General features: G+C 40.8%; 3 protein-coding genes across 3 annotated transcripts in view; all 3 read left to right on the forward strand.

Annotated features, from left to right (window-relative positions):
• LOC115778251 (calponin homology domain-containing protein DDB_G0272472-like) overlaps nucleotides 1-2,224 on the forward strand; it is a 6,722-nt gene extending 4,498 nt beyond the window's left edge. Inside the window, exon 3 of the mRNA XM_030726311.1 lies at nucleotides 990-2,224. Within this exon, the coding sequence (XP_030582171.1) occupies nucleotides 990-2,140 (1,151 nt within the window). The 3' untranslated portion in view covers nucleotides 2,141-2,224. The remainder of the gene's footprint in view (nucleotides 1-989) is intronic.
• Nucleotides 2,225-7,659: 5,435 nt separating this feature from the next.
• LOC115777449 (adhesion G protein-coupled receptor G3-like) lies at nucleotides 7,660-16,650 on the forward strand. Its single transcript, XM_030725360.1, has 12 exons — nucleotides 7,660-7,780; nucleotides 8,038-8,092; nucleotides 8,606-8,693; nucleotides 8,798-8,920; nucleotides 9,985-10,134; nucleotides 10,216-10,270; nucleotides 10,373-10,464; nucleotides 11,181-11,299; nucleotides 13,173-13,453; nucleotides 15,217-15,319; nucleotides 15,492-15,820; nucleotides 15,901-16,650. Exons 1-12 carry the CDS (start codon nucleotides 7,723-7,725, stop codon nucleotides 16,008-16,010), a joined length of 1,563 nt encoding a protein of 520 aa, XP_030581220.1. The 5' UTR covers nucleotides 7,660-7,722; the 3' UTR covers nucleotides 16,011-16,650.
• A 586-nt stretch (nucleotides 16,651-17,236) lies between these two features.
• Nucleotides 17,237-23,763, forward strand: slc7a6os (solute carrier family 7 member 6 opposite strand). Its single transcript, XM_030725369.1, has 5 exons — nucleotides 17,237-17,581; nucleotides 19,013-19,342; nucleotides 20,712-20,918; nucleotides 21,500-21,632; nucleotides 22,864-23,763. Exons 1-5 carry the CDS (start codon nucleotides 17,393-17,395, stop codon nucleotides 23,019-23,021), a joined length of 1,017 nt encoding a protein of 338 aa, XP_030581229.1. The 5' UTR covers nucleotides 17,237-17,392; the 3' UTR covers nucleotides 23,022-23,763.
• The last annotated feature ends 468 nt before the right edge of the window (nucleotides 23,764-24,231 follow it).

Genomic DNA, 24,231 nt, shown 5'->3' on the forward strand with positions numbered 1-24,231 from the left:
ATATATTAGGGGTGGGACTCGATTAAAAAAATTAATCGAATTAATTACAAGCTTTGTAATTAATTAATCGAAATTAATCGCATTTTAATCGCATTTCAATATTTGACATGAGAAATATTAATTTAAGTTTAGTTGATGAATAAATCAATATACATAAGCTTAAACTTCAAAATTTTGTTTATTTTCCCACCAGTCTACTACACAGACCAACGAAGGGTGGAAGTGCTCCTGTGATAAGCAAACTCCTGAAATTAAAGTTCAGCATCATAACTGGATAGTTTTATTCTACATTAATGTCTCACTTGTTATAGTTGGAAATTAATCATTCTCTCAGCTGTATTCCTTGATGTTGAAATGTGTTATGCTTGTTTTAACAGCTTATTTTGAATTAAAGACTTCAAATTAAACCACAAAAAGGAGAAAAAGTTCGTTCTCCGTTTAACCAGCTGCTTTTACACAGCTGTGCTTCGCACTCACGGTTGCTAGGCGACATGAGCTACGCAGAGGTGACGGCAGCTGATATGAAGGCTAGCTGCTCACTTCCGGCCTTTGTGGTGTTCGTGGGCTGCGAAAGACGTGGGCCGGGTCCTTCGCAGGATGCGGCCCCTAATTTGGACATTGTGCGTCGATATAATCTGTATGCCGGGAACTCGCGCACTGAGAAACGTTCCACGGTGCAAAGTGCGATTAAAATGCGTTAAAATTTTTAATTCGTTAATTTCCCCATAATTAATTAATCAAAATTAACGCGTTAAAGTCCCAGCCCTAATATATATATATATATATATATATATATATATATATATATATAGAGAGAGAGAGAGAGAGAGAGAGAGAGAGAGAGAGAGACTTGGAAACATGGAATCCTCAGTTTGCTTAGAATTCATTGTGACATCAGAGGATTCTGTCAGAACAAAGGATTCAGCAGAGCCTTTAAGGAAACCTCAGAATCTGCATCTGCATTCAGCATTCAGCACGTCAGTGAGCAGACAGCGACCGTGAAGCTAAACTGGACAGAGAAAAAGGACCTGTTACCCTGGAAAAGGATCATTCTCCAAAGAAAGACCTGATAATGGATACCCATACAAAGATACCCATAAACTCAAAGGACAACTCAGTCCAACACTTTGATTTTGGGATACCTATGATGTGCACCCAGCAGGCTGTAAGTAACAGCTCCCAGTCCAGACCGCCAGTCGTGATGCCCAAGTTGCAAAAGAAGAGTCTGAAGCAAGATGTGACCCCTGCACCACAAACACAGGTGTACATAAAACCAGAAGAAGAAAGGTCAGTGCATCACTTTGATTTTGGGATTCCTGTGAAGTACATCCAGCAGGCTGTAAGTAACAGCTCCCAGCCCAGACCATCAGTCGTGATGCCCAAGCTGAAAATGCCTCCCCAAGTGAATCAAGTCAAGGCTGCTGCTGGTCCCAGACCCCGGCCTGTCTCGGCTAAAGAACCACAGCCGTCTACACCCTCTGTTGCTGGAACCTCTGACTCAGGGAGAGGAAAAATCATGGGCAAAAAAGGAGCAGAGAGTGCACGGCTAGAAGCACAAAAGGCTGTCTTGCTGCAAGAAAAAGAGAAATTGAAAGCAGTGCTTGAAACTGTCAACGTCCAGATAGAAATGGGAAAGGCACTGCTTTATAAACAAAAGATCAACACAGCTGGTTCACTCAAAATTGAACAGCTGGAAGCAGCAGCCAATGAGGAAAAACAACAGAACATTCAGACCGAGAGGCTCTTAGCAGAACAGCTTGCAGAAACTAAGAGACTGAAGGAAGAGCTGGCCAAGGCACAGAAAAAACTTGAGGAGGAAAAACTTCAGAGGGAGGAGGACGTGTCACGTCTTCAGGCTGAGCACATCAAAATAACATCCATGATGAAAGCAGCAGCAACCAAGGCCCAGGAAGACCTGGAAAATGAGCGGTCACAGTGGCTCCAGGAAAGGTCCACCATCCAGTCAGCTCTGAAATCCCTAAAGGAGTCCATTGATGAGACTATGGAAGAAAAAGATAAATTCATTACTGACGTAATGAATCAAGTCCATCAATTAGAGCAGACTCAAGAGGAGGCTCAGAAAAAGCTGAAGAAGAGATCTCTGAGGAAGAGATTTATGCAACTGTTTAAAAGATCCTGAAGGACCACTGTTGTAATCTCCAACCTCAATCCTGTAAATTTCTCTTCCACCAAAGAACAACAAACTAACAACTAGCCCCAACCGGTCGCGGCAGATGACCACCCCTCCCTGAGCCTGGTTCTGCCGGAGGTTTCTTCCTGTAAAAAGGGAGTTTTTCCTTCCCACCGTCGCCAAGTGCTTGCTCATAGGGGGTTGTTTTGACTGCTGGGTTTTCTGTGTAAGTATTGTAACGCGAAGCCTCAAGGCGCTTTATATTGTCAGACCCGACAATAATTACACAGAAAACCCAGCAGTCAAAACAATAATATTCACATCAGTAACACGTAATTCTTGATGTGATTTGGGGCTAAATAAATAAAATTGAATTGGACAGCAATCAAAAAAAACAAAGACTAAGAAATTAGATGGATAAGGTTTTAAATTCAAAAATTAATAAAGCAATTGAGCAAACAAAACAAAATTTCTTGTCCTGCCTTGGTTTTTTTATGTCCTGTGATTAGCGTTGCATTTCCTGTTTGGGTGAAACAGCTGAATTATTTGCAGCAGCTGCTTCTTTGAGGGGCAGTGCTGTTTACTCACTGTCAGAGGCCACCAGAAGCTCATCTGTAACCTTCACTAATGCTGTTTCTGTACTGTGATCAATTCTGAAACCTGACTGAAACTCTTCAAACAAACCGTTCCTCTGCTGTTGATCCGTTTCAAGGATTTGTGAGAGAAAAGGAAGGTTGAAGATTGGCCTATAATTAGCTAACACAGCTGGGTCAAGAGATTACTTTTTAAGTGATGCTTTAATTAATGCCACCTTAAAAGCCTGTGGTACATAGCCAATAGACATGTTGGTGGTTTGGAGGAAGCAACTATTGAAGTTAACTCAGAATGATCAATTGGAGAGAGAGTTTCATAAATACCAGCAGTGCTGAAAGCAGCCAAACAAGAAGACGCGTGGTTGAGATGGTTATGAATCATTTTTTCTCTAATGGTTCAAAAGTCACTAGAAAAAAAAAAACAAAAAAAAACCATGTCCTGCAGAAAATGTCATGTGAATGCTGAACGCTCAAAGATTGGAGCTGAAATGCCTAAAAATGCTTAAAATAGCTCAAACTTGATTTGCTTAAAGAGCTTAACCAGTTTGAAAAGCTAAAAAAAAAGAAAAGAAAAACTAAGCAATGCTAGGTGGTTGCATAATATTGTTGGTTCAAGTAGATAAACTGCAAGCACTTTGTGCACAGTTAGGTAGTTTAGTTTAGTTAAGTGGTTCCTAACAGTCTGAAATATTCAATCATTTTGATCTCTGGGCTTTTTATGACAGCATGTAAAATGTTGAGAGGTGAAATCTCTCTGTGGTAGAAGTGCAGGAAAAGGGTCATCCACTCTTTAAGTGAACCTACACTGTATTGCCAGAAGTATTCACTCATCCATCTTAATCAGTGAATTCAGGCGTTCCAGTCACTTCCACGGCCACAGGTGTATAAACCAAGCACCTAGGCATGCAGACTGCTCCTACAAACATTTGAGAAAGAATGGGTCGCTCTCAGGAGCTCAGTCAATTCCAGCGTGGTACCGAGCAACAAGTGCAGTGGTTAAATTTCCTCACCACTAAATATTCTACAGTGATTGGAAATGACCGTGTCTCATGGTGGTTGTCCACATGAAATGACAGAGTGGGGTGAGTGGATACTGAGGGGCATAGTGTGCACAGGTCACCAATCTACTGCAGTCAGTCACTACAGACCTCCAAACTTCATGTGGCCTTTAGATTATCTCAAGAACAGCACACAGAGAGCTTCATGGAACGGGTTTCCATGGCTGAGCAGCTGCATCCAAGCCTTAGATCACCAAGCACAATGCTGAGTGTTGGATGCAGTGGTGCAAAGCACGCCGCCGCTGGACTCTAGAGCAGTGGAGACGTGTTCTCTGGAATCTCAATTTTGTGGAGACAATTTGGGGATGGCCCCTCCCTGTTCCAAAACAAAACAATATATACATATTATATATATATTAGGGGTGGGACTCGATTAAAAAAATTAATCGAATTAATTACAAGCTTTGTAATTAATTAATCGAAATTAATCGCATTTTAATCGCATTTCAATATTTGACATGAGAAATATTAATTTAAGTTTAGTTGATGAATAAATCAATATACATAAGCTTAAACTTCAAAATTTTGTTTATTTTCCCACCAGTCTACTACACAGACCAACGAAGGGTGGAAGTGCTCCTGTGATAAGCAAACTCCTGAAATTAAAGTTCAGCATCATAACTGGATAGTTTTATTCTACATTAATGTCTCACTTGTTATAGTTGGAAATTAATCATTCTCTCAGCTGTATTCCTTGATGTTGAAATGTGTTATGCTTGTTTTAACAGCTTATTTTGAATTAAAGACTTCAAATTAAACCACAAAAAGGAGAAAAAGTTCGTTCTCCGTTTAACCAGCTGCTTTTACACAGCTGTGCTTCGCACTCACGGTTGCTAGGCGACATGAGCTACGCAGAGGTGACGGCAGCTGATATGAAGGCTAGCTGCTCACTTCCGGCCTTTGTGGTGTTCGTGGGCTGCGAAAGACGTGGGCCGGGTCCTTCGCAGGATGCGGCCCCTAATTTGGACATTGTGCGTCGATATAATCTGTATGCCGGGAACTCGCGCACTGAGAAACGTTCCACGGTGCAAAGTGCGATTAAAATGCGTTAAATTTTTTAACGCGTTAATTTCCCCGTAATTAATTAATCGAAATTAACGCGTTAAAGTCCCAGCCCTAATATATATATATATATATATATATATATATATATATATATATATATATATGTGTGTATATATATATGTGTATATATATATATATATATATATATATATATATACATGATTACTTGCCCATATAGTAGAGTATATAAAATAAGGAAAAATATATTTGATCCCATCCATTCATCCATCCATTCTGTTCTGCTAATCCGGGGCCGGGTCGTGGGGCAGGACACTAAGCAGAGAAGCCCAGGCTTCCCTCTCCCCAGCCACCTCCTCCAGCTCATGCGGAGGGACGCCAAGGCGTTCCCAGGCCAGCCAAGAGATATAATCTCCCCAGCGTGTCCTGGGTCTACCACGGGGCCTCCTCCCGGTGGGACATGCCTGGAACACCTCACCCAAGAGGCGGCCAGGAGGCATCCCAATCAGATGCCCGAGCCACCTCAAATGGCTCCTTTCGATGTGGAGGAGCAGCGGCTCTTCTCTGAGCCCCTCCTGGATGGCCGCACTCCTCACCCTATCTCTAAGGGAGAGGCCAGCCACCCTTCGGAGGAAACTCATTTTTGCTGCTTGTATTCGCAATCTTATTCTTTCGGTCACTGCCCAAAGCTCGTGACCATAGGTGAGGGTAGGAACGTAGATCGACCGGTAAATCGAGAGCTTCGCATTTACACTAAGCTCCCTCTTCACCACGACAGACCGGTGCAGCGTCCGCATCACTGCAGAAGCAGCCCCGATTCATCTGTTGATCTCCCATCACTCGTGAACAAGACCCCGAGATACTTGAACTCCTCCACTTGGGGCAAGAACTCGTTCCTGAGCCGGAGAGGGCACTCCACCCATACAGGAGATATTTGATCCCCTTTAAAGAATTTTGGGCTCCTCAATATTTACTTTCCTTGGAAATTAAAATGTAGCAGCAGCTCAGGGGGGATAGATGTGGGCCTGGAGCATGAACTCAAAAAACAGTCAGTCCAAGGAAAACAAACAGCTAACAGTCTTTAAACTGTCTCAACAAATATAGTCACAGTTCTCTTGAGCTGCTCAGTGGCCTTTTAGGAATGTGTATAACTGTCACTGTGTACCTGCATGCACAGACAGCTTTCTCTGAGCAGAGAGGGGTTAAAATAACAACTCGTCCCCGTGTCTCCTTGTGCAGGAGTGCACCCCGTTCGCGGTGATTGGCAGTAATACAGTGGTGGAGGCCCGAGGAGGGTCTTTTTCCACCAGAAACCATCTACCTTCACCGGCTGTCAGGTGAGGGGAAATGAAAACAGAAGAACACAGAGAAACAAACTATGGAGGAAGACAGAAATTTAATGACATGCAGTTGTGAAAAGAGAGGAGTGGAGAAGAATTGCTCATCATGGGAAATCCCACAGCATCTGGGACATTTGGGCGTGGCTCTACACAAGTATTTTCAGCAGTACTGCCCTCTTTGCACCTGACATGGTGGCTTCACAAGGCTTTACGGTGTATCTGGAGATTATTTTAACTACATATATACACTGTTGGGTGGTTTTATCTATAGCAATAAAATATTGTATAAAGTGTTTCTAGATTTATTTTTAAATCTGCAAAGTAATAAGTAACTAAAGTGTCAAAATAAAGCAAAAGATATGTAATGAAGATGTGAAGTCCAAATTACAGTATTTACACACACAACATGGTGAAGGGGAAATAGAAAATAGCATTTTAAACTGTATTTCAGAAAAATACTGGAGTTATATTCCACCACTAGTGCCATCTGGCAGATGAGTAAGAATTTTTTTGAAGGCAACTTGCCAAAGTGTGGCTATCCATCCATCCATCCTCTTCTGCTTTTCCTGTTCAGGGTCGCGGGGGGGCTGGAGCCTATCCCAGCTGTCATAAGGCAAGAGGCAGGGTACACCCTGGACAGGTCGCCAGCCTGTCACAGGGCCAACACAGAGAGACAGACAAGCTTTCACACCTATGGGAAATTTAGAGTGACCAATTAACCTAACCCCAGTAACTGCATGTCTTTGGACTGTGGGAGGAAACCCACGCAGACACGGGGAGAACATGCAAACTCCACACAGAAAGGCCCGGGCCGAGGTGGAATCGAACCCAGACCTTCTAGCTGTGAGGCAGCAGTGCTAACCACCACGCAGCCCAAAGTGTGGCTTGTTTATTTAAAATTCAAAAATATATTCCAGCCATAGAAGATAAAAGATTTTTTTTTTAAACTGTGGCTCATGTAATGCTGTGGGAACATATTTAGTACTGACAGCTGCAGTTTGTCCTAATCAGGAAAAACAGGCTTCAGCAGTGTGTTGTTTTTGTTTTTTTTTACTTTGGGAACATCTCCTACCTTTTTTATCATCAAGTGTTTGTTTGTTTCTTTATCTTCATCAGTCTGTAAACCAAGAAGCAGAGGAAGGAAGGAAGGAAGGAAGGAAGGAAGCAGGTCACGGAGGACATAAATTCAATTTCACTTCACAAATCAAATTTTATTGGTCTTTCTTGCCATGAATCCAAACGATAACGTCTTAATAAAACAACTGCTGATTATTTTCCTCGTGAAACCAGAGCAGCAGTGACCCCCACAGACAGATTTTCAAACTGATTCACCTCTTTTCTGTTCTGGGTGTTTGTTTTTTCAGTGCGGCAGGTCTCTACATGATCCTTGTGAAAAAAGCAACAAAAAAAAATATCTGTCATGAATCATCTCCTCCAATCAGGCGTCAGCCCCGGTTCTCCCAAGAGCATGTGATACATACAGATGTGAAACTCCTGCTTCACCACATTCAGCAGATTTTAGCCAGTCCGGGCAACACCCTTAGAGCATATGTGTGTTTGTGGATGAGCAAGGCGCCATGTGGATCACACTTTCTCTGGTCACAGTTGTCTGTTTTTCCACATCCCAAGCTGGTGGTGAGTAAATTTAGCATGTCGTTGTTGTGTTTAAAGTTGTGTGTTTGTGAATATCACTCTTAACTGTTGATATCATGAGATATCTTTGCTACCAGGTGCTAGGAGCCACTTTCACAACCCAAAAACCTGCAGGTTCATCGAGTGCTGATCGAACGTCTGGAGTCAGACGTCACTTTGACATTTTATCAGTTTCCAGTCTCAATTAAATGTATTAACTATGCTAATTTTGGTCTTTTCTGTGTGATTCACTCTGACAGGTTTCTGTGAAAATGTTCTCAGTGAGTGTGTAGAAAGTGGCGCCTCATGGACACGGTAATTCACCTGATTCTGTAGATTTCACATTCCTGTTTTTGAGATCATCTTCATCATGAAAACTTGCTGTTGATGGATGTTAGTTTAACACACCTGGTTTATGTATTCATAAACAGACACACCATGGGAATATGGACATTATTATTAAATTATTGTCAGAGGTTTTTAGAGGGTGCTGTTTGCGCTCCCCAAAATAATCAATACTTCTTAAAGGAAGTGCAACAGTGTGGTTATAATTAGGGACATGATGGTTCACCGCTATTATTTTTTTCTCTATTCTGTTGCTCTTTTTTGGGTGGGGGCAACATATGATTTGGGCTTGGATATATTCAGAATAATGAGATATGCAGAACACATGAATTCAAGCTCTTGCAACTTAATTTTTAACATGTTTATAAATGTAACTGTGAACAGATGAAATAATCAAATTAAACGGCAGAGCCCACTGGGAAAGAATCCATATCTCTTGTTACTGTGTGTTTACATTTCTGAATGTTAAATATCTGTTGGTAGTTGTTACGAGGACAGAATTGCAACCTGTAGACCGAGAGGTCGCTCCATGCCGGGCTTCAAACATCTGACAGTAGACTCGCTTCAAGAGGTGAGCTACTTTTGGGCTGAAGTGCTTTTTAGAACAGAAATCAGCTGTAATAACTGCATTTTGAACTTCTGTTATTAAAAAAAAGTTTTTGTGTGCTTTTTTAGGCTAATGTGAGCCCCACATTTCAACACAGGGTTCACATCCCGTCCTCAGCTCTGCAGAGAAGCAGAGGAAATGTGTCAGAGGTCCTGGTGGTGGCCTCTGTGATTAACAGCACTTATTTTAAGGTCAGTAACTCTGACGGTGCAACGGACAGAGAACCTTAATCGTGTCTGTTACGTCCAGTGGGTCTAGGGGACGTGGGAGCAACACACGATCAAGGATGAAAACGGGAAAGCCAAAACAGTCAGTAAATAAATTATGGTTTTTATTATAAATGAAACAATGTTTTCTAAAAGCCACGCACACAGAAAACAGCACACAGCTGTCACAGTCACACACTGAGAAGATGGCACTTTTCCTAATGCTGATCTGTGAGGGTGTCAGATTTAGTTTTGCTGAGGGCCACAGTGGGAAACACTGTCCTTTATATTATATCAAATATGTATGTATTTATAGCCTTTTCATGTAGAGTTTGGTTTATATAAATCCATTAAGCAGTCTATAAAAAAGTGTTATGGTTTAAATAACATTTATTCCAGCAAAGTAATGAATTATGGTTACAGTTCTGTAACAAGGCTGCCACACAGGCAGTTTATAACAGCCTGCTTCACACTCCTGAATGTGACAGCATCTGTTAGTGTGGGACGTTTAATAAAACAAAATACTCACTGATGTAAAAGTGGGTTTTATCTCCAAGTGCATAATTTCCAAGTACATTTATCTAGAAATCTTACCGGCTCTGTCTCACATTCCTGAACATGACAACTCAGTGTGAGCGTGAGCGGTTTCATAAACAGGAGAAAAACATGTTTGAGCATGTCTGTCCCTCTTCTATCAGCTGGTTGACATAAACGTCTGTCACTTGGAGACTTAAAGAAACACGTTGGGCTGTATTTATCGGTTTCTGTTCCCTGTCTGTGGCTTCGTGTGTGTAAAATCAAACATCATAATGCCAATGCAAGTCATGTTCTTTAAAAATACCCATGTGGGAAACTGTTTCACAGACTGTAAAAACATGCCCTGACTCCCACCTCGGCCTGCATCAGCTTTCCTGTTTGCTGCATTCTGTTTTCCTGGCTTGTAACCCTTCAGGTGGAGTTGTAGTAATGTAGCTGAGAGTCGTTTGCCAGGTTTAAAGGCTAATTTTATCCAAATTAATCTCACCCTAACATAAATGTCATTATTTCAGCTCAGTCCTCCCCGAAGAAGCCGGCTGGGACAGTTTCGCCGCAGAGAAGGCGTCGTGTTCAGGGGCTCGGTCCTGTCAGTGCGGGCAGGAAACGTTATACTCAGAGACCTCCCACAACCCATCAAGTTAATCTTCTCACACGACAAAGAGGTAAAGAGACATTAAAATGGTTGGACAAGCATCTTATTTAAAAATGTAATAACCTGTTTTCTTCTTATTCTGATTTCCAAGGTGGAAAATGGAACTTGTGTATTTTGGCAGGAATCAGGGACGGAGGATGGAACAGGTACTACTACAGACAACAACTTTCAGTACAGTTATTAATAAATATAAAGAAGAATCATGTTTACTCACTGTTTTTTTTTAAAGTTATTATTTATTTTATTAGGTTATTGGAGCATTGAAGGCTGTGAAACCACAAAAACAGCAGAGGAATTTATTTGCAGCTGCAACCATCTGAGCTTCTTTGCTGTGCTTGTGGTAAAACCTCTTTCTACAGCATATCATAAAAACTGCGTTTGTTTAATCAGTGTTTAACAACCATAATCAGGCACAGCATATGAACTGAGAGGCTCTAAAGAGTCTGAAGGATGATGTCATTTATTCTTTCCTTTCCATAACCAAATCATCAGAGCTTCTCCTCCAATACAAGCACCGAATTTTTGCTGAGTGGTTTATTTTTGACTCTGCAATCTGAACCTCAGTGTTGGAGCTTTGGTCACTGCCATGTTGGCTGGAAGTCACCACGTTTGAATGAGTGTGCATCCATAACCTGCACAGTGCACAGTTATAGATCTCTGCAAGCCTCTGACAGTTTCCTCTCTGATGTTTCCACATTTATAGTCTCACAGTTTCTTACAAAGTGAGAAATATTGGTCAGATTGTTGCAGTGAAGGAATGCATGTAATTTTTAAGCAACTACAATTTGAAAGATTTTGAATTTACATCCTCAATTCCAAAAAGTTTGGACACTGTGTAAAATGTGCGAAAAGAAAAAAAAAAGGGGGGGGGGGGAAGCAGTGATTTTCAAATCTCATAAACCTGCAGTTCTTTTATTCGGGATTCATTTTCCAGGCCGGTGTTACCTAAAAGTAGAAAAGCAGCAGCTGTAAAATTCTGATTGCTGGTCAGGGCTCATGGACAGATTTCCATTAATCATCTGAATTTAAGATGCATTTCAACTTCTTATGTTTCAGAACCCACAATTATCAGTGAGTAAATCTCACGCTGAAGAGCTCAGCTACATCACTTACATTGGATCAGCACTCTCCATTGTGTTCACATTCATCAGCTTGATCATCTATATTTGTTTACAGTGAGTATTTATGATTGACTTGTTATTCTCGTAGCTTCTGTTATTTTTGGACATTAGTACTACACTTTAAAGAGGTGATGAGTTCCAGTCAATCCAGTCAATCAATGTGTTGATACAAAGTTTTTTTGTTGGGCTATTTTATAGTAAAATAGGTTTTCATTCTAAAGGTTAACCACTGAAACATATTCAAATACATAAGTAGGTTATTGTTATGGTCCTGGGCCATGTGTCCAGCGTTTTGTGTTTAGTTTTGTTTAGGTTCTGTTTTCTGTGAGTTTTCTAATATGTTCCCAGTTTGTTTTGGTTTTGTTTTTTCATCTTAGCTCCTCTCTTTATTAGTTATTGCTATTTACACATTTATTCCCTTTGTTCCTGTCTCCCCTGAGTGTCTGTGTTCTAGTGGCTGTCCTGTCTCTGCTCTGATGTGTTTTGTTGTGTTGTTTATTTCCTGTGCAGTGTGTCCAGTCTGTGTTTCTGTCTTCTTTTAGTTGTTTCCTGTTTTACTTTGACAGTCCCCTGTCCCAGGTGCTTTGTGTTTAGTTTTGCTTCCCCTTGTCTCATCTGTGTAATTGGTTTCAGCTGTGCCCCTCACCTGTTGCCTGTTCTCTAATTATCCCTCTGTGTATTTATGGTCTCAGTCTTCCTCTTGTTGGATCATTGTTGTCTCTGTGGCTGTGTCCTGTGCCCTGGTTCTCTCTAGTTTTGTCTCCCAGTTTAGGTTTGTTTTTCAGTTTGTTCATTCCCCTTGGTTTATTTTGCCACTTCACATTCAGTCTCATTAAATGCTTAATTTTCATCATTCTTACCTGCCGTCTCCTGAGTCCTGCATCTGGGTCCTAACCTCCTTCTACAAACCACATGGGCTGCTCACACACCGTGACAGTTTTGTTGTGAAAGACTGGATATCCTTGTTGTGTGGCACCCCACAGCCATGGGTTAAAAATAGTTCCATAAACTAAGATGAAAAACACACAAAATTAGAGATCAGTGAGAAATTTCCTGTCAAGTGTCTCAGTCAAGCCCTGAAGCCCTCTGCATGTCTGTAGACAAATATCTGATTTTGATGTCTGAAGTTGAAGTCCCGGCAGTTACATGAGCATGTAGTAACAAGTTAGTACTGAGACATATAGGCTCCTTGATGGCTGGCTTCAGGACATTCAGGGCTGAATTACAATGGCAGTGACCGAGATGGACGGGATTAGAAATGAGTCCATCAGATCGAGCAGTTTGGCGGCGAGCCTGAGATGGCTTGGACATGTGCGGTGGAGGGGTCGTAGATATATTGGACAAAGGATGTTGAACATGGAGCTGCCAGGCAGGAGGAAAAGAGAAAGACCCCCCCCAGTGAGGTTTATGAATGTCATGAAGAGTGTTGTTGTGACAGAGGAGGATGTTATAGACAGGGTGAGATGGAAAAACATTATCCACTGTGGCAACCCCTAAAGGGAGCAACTGAAAGAAGAAGAAAGAAGCATGCACCTCTGAGTGTTTATACCTGCTTCCTCTAAAGAAGAAGTCAGTTAGGATTCAAGGATCAATTATTTTATGTGTCATTTTATAAATAACTAAATGTCATGATTGGTCTGTGATTAATTTTGAAGGTTTGTGCCTCTTTCGTTCGTTCGTTCGTTTTTGGCACTTTCGGTCCTCTGTGCCTCCAGCCTTGATAGACAGGATGTGTCATCTTGCATAACTAGTCTAACAGTCATTATGGGAAACCACAAGCTTATCAGTTTCATCTGTGTGAAGTTTCTATTGTTGGTATGAAGTCATTAACATTGAATTTGGTCTGATCTTCATGAAAGGTAAAAAAAAAAAGGCCAGATGTTGTCCAGTGTAATAATAGTAATTAATAATGCTGTTTCTCTTTTAGTCGACGGCGTCCAGAGAAGGCGACCAGACTGCACATGCAGCTAACAGGAGCGATGCTCTGCCTCCACCTCAGCTTCCTGCTGTGCTGTTTCTGGGTATGGCTGCTGAATGAGAATGAGGACAGCTCAGTTTGTCTGGTTCTTGGTCTGTTTTTACACTGGTCTCTGCTGGCCACCTTCAGCTGGACTGCTCTGGAGGGCTTCCACCTCTACCTTCTGCTTTCCCGCGTTTTTAACATCGACTTCAGGAGATACCTGCTCAAACTCAGCCTGGTTGGATGGGGTGAGTAAAGTTAGATTGGAACAGCTCAAATGGAATTTTTTTTTTTTTCAGATATTACAAAGTTGAGAAAATGTCAGAAAATTGGTGATTAAAATGCAGATCAGGTTTAAGGAAACTCTTTGGTCTCTAAGTAAATACAATGTTCTGCTGAGAGGTTCCAGTTATAGCAGTGGTCCCCAACCTTTTTTGAGCCGCGGACCGGTTTAGTGTTAGAAAATATTTCCACGGACCGGCTTTTAAGGTGTGGCGAATAAATACGTCAAAATAAATGATACGACCATAACCAAGTGTGATATTTTCTACGTATAATAATAAAAAACGGGAATCCACTTTGTATTCGTATGCAACTCTATCAGCAGCGTTCTCGTAACATCCCGCCTCAACATGAATAACAGGCTCTCTGCCCACAGCGCTCCCTGGTCAGCTGTTAGAGCCATGGTAAAACATGCCTTCAAAATAAGATACACCGCAAAAACAAATACAGTAGAAATCACCTCAGTCGGATTCAAATGGCCCAGTTTGGGGTCTATTATCGAATTTCGCTGCAATGGCTTCTGCTTCATCTATGAATTTGCTTCTGCAAATTTTATAATCTGAAATTTTACTCGTAAGTGCAAGTTTGTAGCAAGTTTGTAGCTTACACTTGCCACGATTGTCCCCGGTGAAATGAACTGATATAAACACTAAAACAATTTCCAGGCGTTGTTAGTGTGTGTGTAGTTGTGCACGAACGAGCCGATGCATGGAAGTGGGCGGACAGGAGCTGAGGAGGGTTTTAGCGCTAAACTCATCCAGTTTATGCGATCACATTTAACTGGAAATTTATTACAATGGGACCAGATTTTTCATCCGAGGTAGGTGAATATCCGACGGATTTATGTGATGATTTTATTGGAATTAATGTTAGGAAAAATCAGGACCTGCAGATGCCATCCAACTAGAGCGAAAACCCGATTTGTGCGACTTCGACTTAGGTGATTTTTACTGTATAAAGCGCATGAAAAATACAACTCATCATAACACTGAATCAGTGTAAGCCCCCTGAGCTTGTTTCTCTGATACTCATTTTTGCTGGCTTCTGGTTTGACTGGGTTCGGCCGATTTCACATGGAGCGTGGCTGCAGAGCCGCGGTGTCAAGCGCTGGAGAGTCAGTTTGATGGCTGGGTCTACCTCACTGCTATCCCCGGTGTTGATAAATAAAAATGGTAAATGGACTAGTTCTTACATAGCGCTTTTCTACTCTTGTTGAGCACTCAAAAAAGAAGCGTTATGTAGGTCAACCAACCGATTTCGTTAGACAGGCCTGAAGCTTCTGGGTTTAATTTTAGCGGTGACGTATCATGTGAGCAGAAACGTTTTGACACGTCAAGAGGAAGTCATGGAGGGAAGTAACGGAGCGAATCCGCCCATTTTTCAAAATAAAATATAGTTTAGGCGCAGATAATAAGTAAAACGGAAATAATTTAAGTTATTTATTCTTTATGTGCGGCCCGGTACCAAACGTCCCACGGCCCGGTACCGGTCCACGGCCCGGGGGTTGGGGACCTCTGAGTTATAGTATTTTAACCTGTAGCACATACACAATGACAGGGTTATTACACTGAAGTCAGGTACTTGGTAAAAATCCAGCGTTCATTGTATGTTATTTATTTTGTGTTAAAGAACGTGCTGTGGATACAAACAATGCAGCATTTGTTTGTTTAATTTTATCTTATTCTTTACATTTAATGATTCAGCTGAAATTCATTTTGTCTTTGTCCAGGATTTCCGACACTGGTTGCAGCGATTTGCGGGATTTCAGGTGTTTATGGCAAATACACTCTACGACTGAGGGATTCCAAAATCCCCAATACAACAGCACACATGTAAGAAACCATCATTGGTATGATTTTATGCATGCAGTGATCCAGGAGATTTGATTTCCAGAAAAAAAAATCCAAAATGTTTGCTTTGATGACCTTTATCTGCCCAAGAAAAGTTTATTTTGAATTCAAGCTTGACTTTATTTTTCATTATTATTATTTTAATAATGGGCAGATGCTGGATGAGCAGCGAGTTCCCGCAGAAGCACCTTCTAGTCAGCTACATCACAACTGTGGCCTTTCCTTCCTTAGTGGTACTGTTTAATGCCTGCATTATGGGGCTAGTTGTGTTTAAGCTCTACGGGATAAGAACGGGTACTGGAAGCATTGGAAACAGGGTTGACTGGAAGAAGATAAAGAATGACAAAGGCTGGAATTTATGGAAGGACTCTGTCAAAGTGCTGGGCCTCAGCTTTGTGCTGGGGTTACCCTGGGGGTTCTCCAGCACCACATACATTTCACTCCCTGGGATCTACGTATTCACAATATTCAACTCCCTCCAAGGTTAGTGTGTGAATAATCCTCATATAAAGTATGTACTGAACTTTGATCATTTGTGAGAATTTTTTTTTTTCTCTTCTCAGGTGTCTTTATCTTCCTGTGGTCTGTGGCTTTGACCAGAAGGTCTCATTCTGACAATAACTCATCATATAACTGTCACAAAAAGACAACCGCCAGTTTAAATAGCAGCTGAGACAAATGCATTATCCTGACCTACAAACCCAAGTCCAAAAACTCTGAGACGCTGTGTAAAAAGTCAATAAAAACAGAATGCAGCAAACAGAAAATGTCATAAACCTGTATCTATTCACAATAGAACATAGAAAATACATCAAAACAGAAAATGTAACATTTTAAGAAAAATATTGGATATTGAATTTGATTGCAGTCTCAAAACAGTTGGGACAGGGCTGTGTTTACTACTGTGTACTGCACCCTCGCTTCTTCTAATAACGGTCCATAAACATTTGGGAACTGAAGAGACCAGCTGTATGTCCCACTCTTGTCTGATAGAGGATTCTAGTTGCTCAACTAGTTCTATTTTTCATTCCATCCATCCATGGTGGTGGTGTTGGTATTTTTTCTGTGTTCTAAATAAAATCATGAATAAAATATGGGTTTATGAGATTTGTTAATTGATGCATTCTCTTTTATAAACTTTTTGCACTGCATTTTCCCAGTATTTTCAAAATTTGTATATTAGGTGTTGACTGATGCTTGATACGCTGTTAAATATAATGAAGAGCCATTTATTTGTTGATGTTTTGTCTTGTTTTTCCTTTTTTGTTTTTTTTAATATATAATTATTACTGCAGAAATCAACAATTTACTTGAATGACTTAATAAATAAAATGTGAAGCATGCCTGTGTTTGTTATATTATGATTCGGTCAGGCGATCTATCCTGCACTACTCCCGCACTTAAATACTACAAAATGTACTGTTATTTGCCACTCTCAATCAATCAGTCAATCTTATTTCAGGGTATAGGAGAACACTTAATTTTTTTTTTTAATTTACCAAGCAACATAAGCAACATTATCATAATAGCACAGTAGACACTGCCTTCACAAAGCATTTGGATTCACTTCAGACTTAACACTCCATAAGCTATGTTCTTCCTGGTAAATTGTATTAGATAGATAGATAGATAGATAGATAAAAGTTTGAGGATCACTTGTGATTAGTCCTTTGCAGTTCCATAATCATAAGCAAAGCATTATTTATGGACTTCAAAATAATCACTGCAATCACAATGACGTAATGTCTCCAAATTAGCTGGGGGAGTCACAGAAATGGCTTTTAATAAAGTACGGGCAACGCTGACAGGAAGTGCTTTTATTCTGAAGTGTGACGATTTCAAATGTTAATTTTTTTTTTATTGACATTATTAATTACATGGAACGCATTTTCACTAATCTGATAATAACGCGAAGGAACGCGTGAAATAAGCTACGTCTAGGAAATTATTGTGTTTTTTCTCGACGTTTGTAGCCACCGGAAATAAAGGAGGAGCGAGCGCTCCCAGGTTTCTTTTCTCTGAACTGCCAGACAGACAAACCTGAACGAAGACAACATGGATCCAAACACCACAATTCTCCGAGTCAAGAGAAAAAGGGGGACCGACCCTGCAGACGCTCTGCTGCTGGCGTGCAAACGTATACGTCCCGAAACGTCCCAGAGTTCAGGCGAAACAGTACCTGAGCCCAATGAAGCCGATGTGGAAAACTCTGTCTTCAAACTCGTGGCGACCGTAGCGACACAGGTGAGGGGCCCGGTGTTTACGGCAGCGCACCGTCCGTGGAAAGGCAGCTTTTAGGAAATTTGGGCTGTTACTTATAATGGTAGTTTAGACCACTTCCAAGAGCTGAGTGGCTGACAGGAAGCTGAATGAAGCTGCTGAGAGCTTTATTTATAACCTGAAAACAGCGCGCCTTTGTGCTTATTGTTGTTAGCACTGGTGCTAGCTGCTAGCCTTAGCAATCCCACGCTGAAGTAGCTGCTGTTAGCTTGTTTTGTTGACGTAATTTCGGGCCTTGAAAATGAAGTGACTTTATCAAAATCAAAGCCATTGTGTCACTAACATTTAAGTAAATTATTTAAATATAGACCATTAATACATGAAGTCGCACTCATTACGTAAGCTAATTAGATTAGCTTGTAAACACTGCTGCATGCAGGTGTTTCGCTGCACTTGCTGTGTACACTGAGCAGTTTGTTTTCTTTGTGCCCGTCGTTAAAACAGGCGTGTGCCACATAGGTTTTTCTCTTTTATTACACTTTGAAAACGTTTTCTTTAGTGCTGAGCAAAATTTATATGAAAATATTTATTCTGATATGCCTTTATATAATACATGCTTACCGTAGCTCAGTCTTCTGTCTCAAGTATGTAGTATAAAAGATTTTTACGTCATTAAAAAGTGAAATTGACATAAATAAAACTACACAGCCTAAACAATGAATACGCCACTCCTGGGCTCTGGTAATACAGGTAAGTGTTTCGGACTGGGAGTCACACAGGTGCTTTTTTTTGTATTTTAAGTATAAGTAATGTATTTTATTTGTTAGGTTTTCCTGGCTCAGACAGCTTTTGGGAGGTGACAATGCAAATAAGCACCATTGGTCCACATAGTTAAGGCAGTATTTTTGTTAGCTCACTTTACATATGTCTATGTATTTTCCTATTATTTCTTCCCACTTGGTAAAGGCAGTCCTGGTGATTTTTCTTTGGCAGCAGACCAAAACCTTGGAGGACACCAAATGTTTATATATGCAGGGAAAACCCTGGTCACTGTATGTTAATATAGGAGTTGGGCATCTTCACACATTCCCTGTCACCTTCATTTTTCATTCGCATTATGTCTTTATTGTTCTTGATTGTAGTTTTAAATTTGTAAATAAGCAGTTATTAGTGTTTCAAATGGTCTTTTTAAAAAATTTTTTATAAATTGTCATGTTTTCGTGCAACACCCAATTTGTACAGCTCCTGTACTGGATCTGTACAAATTGAGTGTTATGTTTACCCTGTTGAACATAACTGGATGGGTTTCTTTTGTTTTTAATATTTGCATCTAATGATTAGAACAGTGAATAAGATAGATGTGCTGTTATGCCAGCTTCTCAGACTTGGGGAATTAAAATAAAATACACGTTCGTGTTTAGAGCCTCGCTGTCATCTTTGTCATCCCTTCACCAGGATGCTCCCGTCCAGACGCAGGTTCGACAGGCTTTGGCTCGGCCTCGCATGGCTCATGCTCTGCGCCCCTCTGCCACCAGCTCACAGCGGATACTCGGTGACCTACGCAGCACAAAGTGGAGCACCCGGAGGGAGGAACGCTACAGAATACTCTCGAGCCACCGTGCAGGTCTGTCAGCCCCAGCTGAGCAACAGACACTACAGTCGGATGCTTCTGAATGTGTAGAGGAAACGGGGAAAGAGACAGACAAATGCTGGGGGCTGGGTGAAATCCAGGTGGTGGATCTCATCCATGAGGATGGAGAGGACCAGGATAAACCTTCTGGCAAGGTAAGTTGATTGTTTTGAGATTTTAGGTTGCCCTGTTTCTCTTTGGCATGCGTGAACCGTCAAATCAGCAGTTATTATACACAATTTTGGGGTTCTGAGATGCTCCAGCTGCTTCACTTTGAGTAAATACCAGAAGTGGTCAGTTTTAAAAAATAACATGCTGATACACACAGAAATGGGTGTTCTGATGGGTGCTCAATTTTTATTCTGAATTATTTAACAGTTACCAGGCATCAAGGTTTAACTAAACACAACCATGCAATATAAAATGTGCACACTTCAGATGAATCACATAATTATGAAATGGCACTTATTTAGCTATCAGCTATTACATTTAGCATAAGGTTATTTAAAATGTGGTAGTAAACACACGGAAGATGGATACTTCATTTAAAAATTTTAATCAGGTTTCCTGCTGATATAAATTTAACGGTCCATTTTTCCAACCATTAAAAAAAGAAAATTTGAAAACTTTGTTTTACAGGGAAGAAAAACAGTTTTACCAGTAGCCGCCATGACTAAACATGCCAATGAGTGCTATCCGGTCTTTTAGTCTGACATCATTTCCGGGTCCAAATCCTCCTAAATAAACAGCAATGGCATAACCAATGACTGTTCACTATTAAAGGTGATTGTAACATACCTTATCAACTTCAGCCAATTCTGCTTCTCTTTCTCATCGGTAAAATGACAGCTTAGTGTGTGTGTGGGTTTTTTGTTTTTTTTTCTTCTGGAGTGAGATGGGTTAAAACAACCAGGGACACAGCATTGTGGCATATTGATCACGTGACATTTTGGACCCGCAAATGGAATTCTACGTCATCACTTAACAACCAGATTGCATGTGTGAAGCTCACCAGAGATAGATGGACAGGAAGACGTCTCACTCCTTTAAAAAAAGAAATCATCAATAAAAAAACAACTATTACCGACAATTAAACTCGTCATCAGCTATTTGTATTGTTGACAATGTCAACTAATTGTTGCAGCCCTACACGCAACCATTTCAGCCTGTGATGGTTTCTTGATGGCTTATTCTTCAGCTGTAGGAAAAACAGTTACTGAAGTTATTGTAGCAGCTGTTTTACTTATGCTGTACAAAACGCTGTACAAAAAGCACATCTGTGTATAGTTGGGGCACACACACACTGTTACTGTTCAGCTCTTTCTCTTATTGTGGTAGCTTCATGGTTATGTCCCATTTTAAACCACCCATGCAACCACCAAACTTAAGGGCAATAGACTGTGCTGGCATCTCCAGTAAGGTTGTGCAATTACAGACCTGAGGGTAAAAAAAACCTAGAACCTAGACTGATTATTATTAGCTCATAATTTTGTTACATCTCTAATATTTTTTTTCCTTCTGAAGATGCCGTCCTCAGTCACAGAAGAGATCCTCTGTAACAACACCAAGATGCTGCGGGAGCGTCTGAGCGTATCTGGAGATGGATTGGGGGGAGCGCACCGGGAGCAGGACGATGACTACGTCTATGATCTTTACTACCAAGAAACAGTCACACCGGGGTGGATCCAGGACATCCTGTCTGTCAGGGCCTATGCTGATGAGGGAGAACTGGTGTGTGTGGATGGATGGACGGACAGATGAATGAGTGCTGAAATTGGAGTGAGTGAATGGGTGAAGCTGTCCAAATTTGATATCTACAGAGAAATATTCAGCCTTTCTTTGAGAGCCCTTTACACTTATCCCTCGCCCGACCTCCTGCCTGCTCTGTGCATAGCTGCAGGGTTTAGTACCAGCGTTTGTACTGGATCTCATTCTGTTATCTTTTTGAAAGAATTCTACACCTAATTTTTCTGATGACTGCAGTTATTTTTATCTTCATTTTTCCTCTGTAAAGAAGCATTTATGTTCACTGCACCACCACCTTCTATTGTTGCATGTTGGTGCATGACTGCCACCTTCTGTTGGTGGTAGCACATTACAGCCTACCAGACACTATTTTTTTCCAAAAGGGAGATGTATTTAAAAAAAAAAAAATCATTATTATTATTTCAAAGCTTTAAGTGTAGAATAAACATGTAAACAAAAGTATTAGTTATCCATCCCCCAGGATTAAGTGATTCTCCAAAGCATACAATTAGGGTTAATTATTAGTGATGACTTGGACCTTACAGTTTTTTTCTTTTTTTCCTCAGGTTCCTGACCTTGTGGTTCATGAAGAGGAAGTGTATGAAGATGAGGATGATGAGAATGAGGAAGGCAACTGGAGGAATGACTACCCCGATGAGGAGAGTGATACAGACAGTGACAGAGAGGAGCGCTACGGTGGTATGTGTTAGCTAAATAAGGAGTTATTGACTTTTCTCCCATTTCATCTGTTCCTCTTACAACATGCCAAAAGTTATTTAGTCAAATTAATAGTCAATCAAATAAAATCTGATAAAACTTTGTAGGGGTGCAGAGTGGGGTCATGTTAACAATCTGTTAAAATTTGCCTTCCATCCACTGAGTTCTTTGAGGGCAACTTAATGATTTATTGATTGGAAAATTTACAAAAAGCCTTATAACTTATAATCTGATTTTTACAAGTCAACATATGGAAAGTACCATATTTAAAATGTGTCCCATTTGACCTCTGACCTCTCAATCAAGGTTAATAGATTGAGCTGAAGGTCAAAGTGACGATGATGCTTTTTAGAACAGTTAATTACTGGCACTGGTTGTATTGACAGCACATTTGACCGTTGACCTCACTTTTACATTTCTTTCAAGTTGACCCCAAAATGTGTTATATCTTTAAAGTATAAGAATGCTGCCTAGTTATTTAGAATAAGGGCTGCAGCTATTGATCGATGCTCAACTATCCTACTGTCGACTATTCCATTGATTAATCAAGTAGTTGGATGGGAAATAGTTTTCTTACTATTGAGCAACAATACATCGGTAGGATCAGAGTTCTGATAGTGTTTTATTTCCTGGATGAGGTGGTAGGGAGGGAGTATGTGGTGGCTGCAATGAGGAAAAGTGAGCATGTCACGGTTCGCAGGACTGGAGTTTGTCCTGTGCTGCTGCTGAAGACGGGCAATCGATGGTGTAGATGTTCATAATTAATGTTAATAATAATTCACTGTCCAACCCAACAGCTCCAGGTCAGTGGCTGAGTTTTACTGGCTCATGTATATTTTCACTGGTCCAAAATAATGATACTAAAGGCCTGAAATCAACATGGTCTTGTATGCCCCATGCTATCAGTGTTTTTGTTGAAAAACTGGAGCCTGCATGGGTTTAATGTGATTTAATGTGTTTTTATTTTTTGATCAGTCAGCAAATATACATTTTCACATAGTTGAAATATTTTTCTAAATGCTCACTGAAAGAGTATCAATCATGGTTTATTTCTGCTGTGCGCCTGTGGAGATGAACTCGCTCCTGGAGCCTCAAACTGCAGCTCTGACTTCAGTTTTTGCCTCTTCTGTGTTGGCTTCATCTTTCAGCCTCAGAGCGCCAGTTGGTACCAACAAGTGTTGAGTGGTGTTTGATTTTTCTGTCTTGTGTGAAGGTTACTGGGAGGAGGAACACTCGTACAGCAGGAGGAGCTGGCAGTGCTACCAGAGGGAAGTGATGCATGAGCTGGGCCGCCCAGGTGAAGAAGATAACGACCACAACGATTATGATGACGACGATGATGATGATGGAGACAAATATGATTCCGATTGATCTGCTTTTCACCCCACTTAATGGATTTTTTCCAGTTCCCTTTCCACAAGTAACCCCTTACTCTGTGCAACCTCTGTGTAGCTGAGACAGGAAGGAAGGCTGGAAAGAAAGAAACCGCTTCTCACAGTGTAGCAGCTTATGTGTAGCACTAATCAAGTTTTGACAAAGTTCCTAATTTCAGGGAAAATTTGAGAAATCTATAATAAAATCAGGAAACTATACCAAGTTGAAAATGTGCCAAAAGTATTTTGTCACAGTCACAAAATTCAATGACCAATAATTGATCAGATCACTTTCCTACACAGACGGTGACGGAGTTGGCGTGTTATTTGCAGAAGGATCCAGTGTGTATTTTTTTTTTTTTTTTTTTTTTTTTTAAACTGTGGTGGAGTGAATTTGTGTGTGGATGTTTGTTCACAGTGGATGTGTGTTAGAAAATGTTGCACATTAGTGTGGTATGCTTTGTGCTGTTCCACTTATGTTAGTGAGACGTCTCGGGCCGCGCGTGGTTGCAGTTTTAGGGTGTTTGCCTTCTGTGCATGGTAGTGCGTGTACGTATAACTGTTAGATTTTTGCATAATGTGAACGTGTGATGCATCGGTTCTGTTGTGGGTGTGAGAGTTGGGTTCAGAAAATCTCTGGAGTTCAAAATGGCTCTCTTGGATGCTTGTTAAAGTTTTTGTAAATATGTAGATGTGTATAAAAAAGCTTTCAAAATAAACATGAAACATCTCAGTGTCAATTTGTCCTGATTCATAAGCATGATATAATCTAATAAGCAGCACCACAGAAAGTGCAGCTCGAGATTCTCCTGACCCCTGCAAGGGATGCTTGTAATAATCATAAATTCACAGGGTTAACGATTTTCTGCAGCATTACTCTGGCATATTTTCAGAGGTGTATAACTGCAGTGAGGCCCTGGTCTGCATTCCCTGCAATAAGTTGGACTCCATCAGGACTGCTCTTTCCTCCAAGCTTGACTTTGTAACAAGGTGGTTCCCTCACAATCTAGTTCTGTCACTACCCAAAGCTCATGGCCATAGATGAGGGTAGGGGCACAAATTAACTGGGAAATCGACAGTTTCGCTTTTACGCTCAGTTCTCTTAAGCACAACAGACCGGTGCAGCACTGCAGCCTCAATCTGTCAAACTCCTGCTCGTTTCTTCTCTCACTCATGAACAAGACCCTGAGATACTTAAACTCCTTCAA

Source organism: Archocentrus centrarchus, chromosome 3 (assembly GCF_007364275.1).
Source record: "Archocentrus centrarchus isolate MPI-CPG fArcCen1 chromosome 3, fArcCen1, whole genome shotgun sequence".
In the NCBI taxonomy this organism is placed as follows: domain Eukaryota; kingdom Metazoa; phylum Chordata; class Actinopteri; order Cichliformes; family Cichlidae; genus Archocentrus; species Archocentrus centrarchus.

Excerpts from the sequence above, each read along its gene's own strand:
- LOC115777449 (XM_030725360.1), top strand. The coding sequence starts at position 7,723 with ATGTGGATCACACTTTCTCTGGTCACAGTTGTCTGTTTTTCCACATCC. Across the intron at positions 10,271-10,372 it reads AGGGACGGAGGATGGAACAG|GTTATTGGAGCATTGAAGGC; the intron begins GTACTACTACAG and ends TTATTTTATTAG. Across the intron at positions 13,454-15,216 it reads ACTCAGCCTGGTTGGATGGG|GATTTCCGACACTGGTTGCA; the intron begins GTGAGTAAAGTT and ends GTCTTTGTCCAG.
- slc7a6os (XM_030725369.1), top strand. The coding sequence starts at position 17,393 with ATGGATCCAAACACCACAATTCTCCGAGTCAAGAGAAAAAGGGGGACC. Across the intron at positions 19,343-20,711 it reads AGGATAAACCTTCTGGCAAG|ATGCCGTCCTCAGTCACAGA; the intron begins GTAAGTTGATTG and ends TTCCTTCTGAAG. Across the intron at positions 20,919-21,499 it reads ATGCTGATGAGGGAGAACTG|GTTCCTGACCTTGTGGTTCA; the intron begins GTGTGTGTGGAT and ends TTTTTTCCTCAG.